Below are 3417 nucleotides of genomic sequence, written 5' to 3'. Positions count from 1 at the left end.
CTTTATTTTTGCACGTACTTTCACCATGTCAAAGGGTTTTTGATTTAGTATAATCAGCACGACGAAAGTTTTGCAAGGGTGTCGATATCACGTCAACGAAATTTTGCTACAAATATTACTTTGTATTGACTTGACCGAAAATGCTTTTGTATGGTGAAAGTACATGCAAAAATAAAGTAGATTATTCCTCACTCAGAAATGAAAACGATGTGGAACTATTACCATCGTGACACTGATTTCCTTTTGCAAAAATTACAGCGCAATTACTGCACCAATTTATATGATAAAAATAGGTGCGAATATATAGTGAAATATTGAATTTTAATTTCCATTGCAAATTATATAGAAAGCTTACATATTAAATAACATATTCTTCAAAACAATATTCGTAAACTACATTTATGCATACAACATACTTCTCTAAAAAACTCTTTGATTCACCCAGTACACAAGCGGTTTGAAGAATTCATCAGAAAAGCAGCGAAAGCCTATTTCGGAGAGAATGCGAATATCGGCAACGTAGCATTCACATTTACGTAACGTCTATGTTTAACAAAATTGAAATGATAACGTAGCACATAGACTTACATTCATATATCTATATGTAGAAATGATGCATATATGAAAAAAAGAAAATAGCAACATTATGTCAGCGCCTATTTGACGATCGTCTTTACTTGATAAATATCTATATGTATCGATATATACATAAAATCGGTAACGTCGATAAATAATGATAACGTTTTCTACTTTTTGACGATCGCCTCTACGTTATCGATGCTTAGCGAGTTCGTCATCCACTTCAGCATCGCCTTAAGCTCAGTTATAAACAAAAGAAGTTTCGCAAATATGGTATAGTTTCTTCACATTGTAGTATACTCAGTTGCATTAATGCTATACTATTCATCAGTCATTCAATAGTCATATAGAAAGTTTTGACCAGCCATGTCCGTTTCTAGTTGATCGTTTTTCATGACTGTGGATTTATCCGACAAGCGGGAATGTCAAAACAGACATGTGTCAAAGTGACATTTTGACAGTTTGACGTTTCGTACATACGTGTTTTTATCAAAAGGTTATCCGCTCACGTGTAATGCACAATCAGTAGAAGAAAGAATGTTAAGAAAAGGTAAGTAAAAAGTTAATATATAGAATTATTAAATTATTATTAACACGTTAATATATATAATTATTAAATTATTATTAACATATATGGTCATGGACACGGCTGGTCAAAATTTTCTAGTGATTATTAATCTGGTGAATGGTATAGCATCAATGCAACTGAGTGTACATATGAAATGTACACCTTAGACATTTTATTAAAATAAGATGTCTTCTAAAGAATGAGAACTTTTCACAGGAGACCCCCCCCTGCTCGGTGAAAGGCTCGTAGCCCCCCAGTCACACGGTAGACACAAAGTAGGCACCTTCCTAGCTTACAAACTCGATGTTTTTGTATATACGGTGTCCAAAAATTATATTTATTTTAACTTCTTTTATTAATAACTTTTTAAGGAGCGACGACTAAAAGCTTACTTAGGAGATTGACCTCTATAACATATATTAAGATCAAGGCAATTGGAGTTCACTTCCCTAAATTGCAATTTTACCATGACGATAAACATTAACTCCCATCTAATATTTTAAAGTCAAATATTTCGGAAACTACTATAAGCGACCGCCATATAGTTGTATCAGGAAAAGTGTCTCAGAATTATATTCTTTATAACATATTTCAAAATGAAAATGATTGAAAGTGAGTAAGTTTATCTAAACATTTATCTATAAGGATAACATCACAAAATTTTAATTATTAAAACATACCTCTTAATAATGTAGCACATGTGCCCTTGTATATACTTTTGATGCCTCCTTCTCGATATAATTGTTTTGCGCAATCTAGAGGTCCTTTATATTTTGGTTTAGCATCTGCATGTTGTATTTGTAATAGACATTTAATACGTTCTCCAGGTGCCATTATAACAGTCGTAAATATTCCGCTAAAAGCGCCAGCATAAAATAATTGTATTGTCATGAGCTTCTCATCTAGAGAGCTCTGTTGCAGTCTTTTACCAACACCATATCCAAAAAAACTTATTGCAAATATTGGCGCAACACCACATAACGGTGCAGCCATACCTGAATGAGAAAAGTATACAGATTCTAAATATTATTATAAAACATTATTTTTTTATTATTAATAGATTTCTTCCTTGTAAAAGTTTCTACATTATAAATATAAATTTATAAGCATATTTCACATATAACTATAGAAACTTTATCGCTATTGATATCTGTTAAATACTTAGTCAGCATATACTGTCTGCTAACACACATCACCAGTTACATAATACAAATAATCTTATAAATACTGAAAGTTGATTGATTTGCCTTTGTAAAAGTTCTTATAAAATGATTGTCTCTATACATTAATATCTTTATATTTAATGTTAATACATATAAGATTAATATATACAAATTTTTACGCATCTAATACATAGAGACATAAGTACCCTTATATAAGCCACGTACTCCTTCTTTGGAGACAGTTTTTTTAGCACAATCCCATGTACCAGAATACAGAGGCAATTCATTAGGTCCTGGTACAGTCATTGTTTGTAGCCGTACCTATATATAATAATTTCTTTTTATATACACATATATAAATTCTTTTTTCAACAAAACTTTTATATACTTTTATATAAATACTTTTTTCAAAAGTAGAATATAACTTAACCAGTGTGAAATATCAAGTATTATCAAGTACTATCAACAAATGATTATTTTTAATTAAACATTTTAATTAATTAAAAGTTTTGAATTCTTACTATTATTTATTATTAACTATCTGCAATTTACTGCAAATGAAATTAGTGTTATGAAAAATAATGTTTCAGTTGGAAGTAGTACTTACAATATAATATTCTTATAAATCTTACAATTAAAAGTAAATTGTATTTAAATTAAATAAAATAAAAAAGTAGGGATATACAAGATGAGTTGACTCAACAAGACAAATAAGATTTAAATGTACTTACTTTAATGGTGTCCAAAGGGTGACCTGCCAATACTGTACATACTCCGCCAAAACCTCCACTTAAAAAATATTTAACTGGGCTTACGGTGTCGGACATGATGTAATTGGCTAGGAGACCTTAACGACACTGAAGAAATAGTATTTACGATTGAAGCTTTAATTTAGCAAGCTAGGGTCAAAGTACATAATCAGCCAGTCTTTTATATGGTGAGATCATATATTCTATTAAATGCATATGACTGTTATAATATCTTATGCAAAACATATCTTCTAGTATATATCTTTGTTTTTATGACATTCTTTATATAAACGAGAGAAATCATTAGATAAATATACACATGCAAAATGCACGAATAATCATACAAACCAGACGAATA

At 30.1% G+C, this 3417-nt stretch overlaps 1 protein-coding gene across 5 annotated transcripts in view; it reads right to left on the bottom strand.

Annotated features, from left to right (window-relative positions):
* LOC116853225 (congested-like trachea protein) overlaps nt 1-3411 on the bottom strand; it is a 95080-nt gene extending 91669 nt beyond the window's left edge. For all 5 annotated transcript variants that reach the window (XM_032834178.1, XM_032834179.1, XM_032834180.1 and 2 more), the window contains exons 1-3: nt 3042-3411; nt 2517-2631; nt 1828-2142 (exon numbers count right to left, since the gene is read on the bottom strand). In XM_032834178.1, the coding sequence (XP_032690069.1) occupies nt 1828-2142; nt 2517-2631; nt 3042-3137 (526 nt within the window). In that variant the 5' untranslated portion in view covers nt 3138-3411. The remainder of the gene's footprint in view (nt 1-1827; nt 2143-2516; nt 2632-3041) is intronic.
* Between the last annotated feature and the right edge of the window lie 6 nt (nt 3412-3417).

The sequence above is a fragment of the Odontomachus brunneus genome, unplaced genomic scaffold (genome assembly GCF_010583005.1).
Source record: "Odontomachus brunneus isolate Ranch 3 - 2012 unplaced genomic scaffold, Obru_v1 Obru_scaffold_289, whole genome shotgun sequence".
NCBI classification, from domain to species: Eukaryota; Metazoa; Arthropoda; class Insecta; order Hymenoptera; family Formicidae; genus Odontomachus; species Odontomachus brunneus.
The sequence above is the reverse complement of the archived record's forward strand: the minus strand, read 5'-3'. Positions and strand labels throughout refer to the sequence as shown.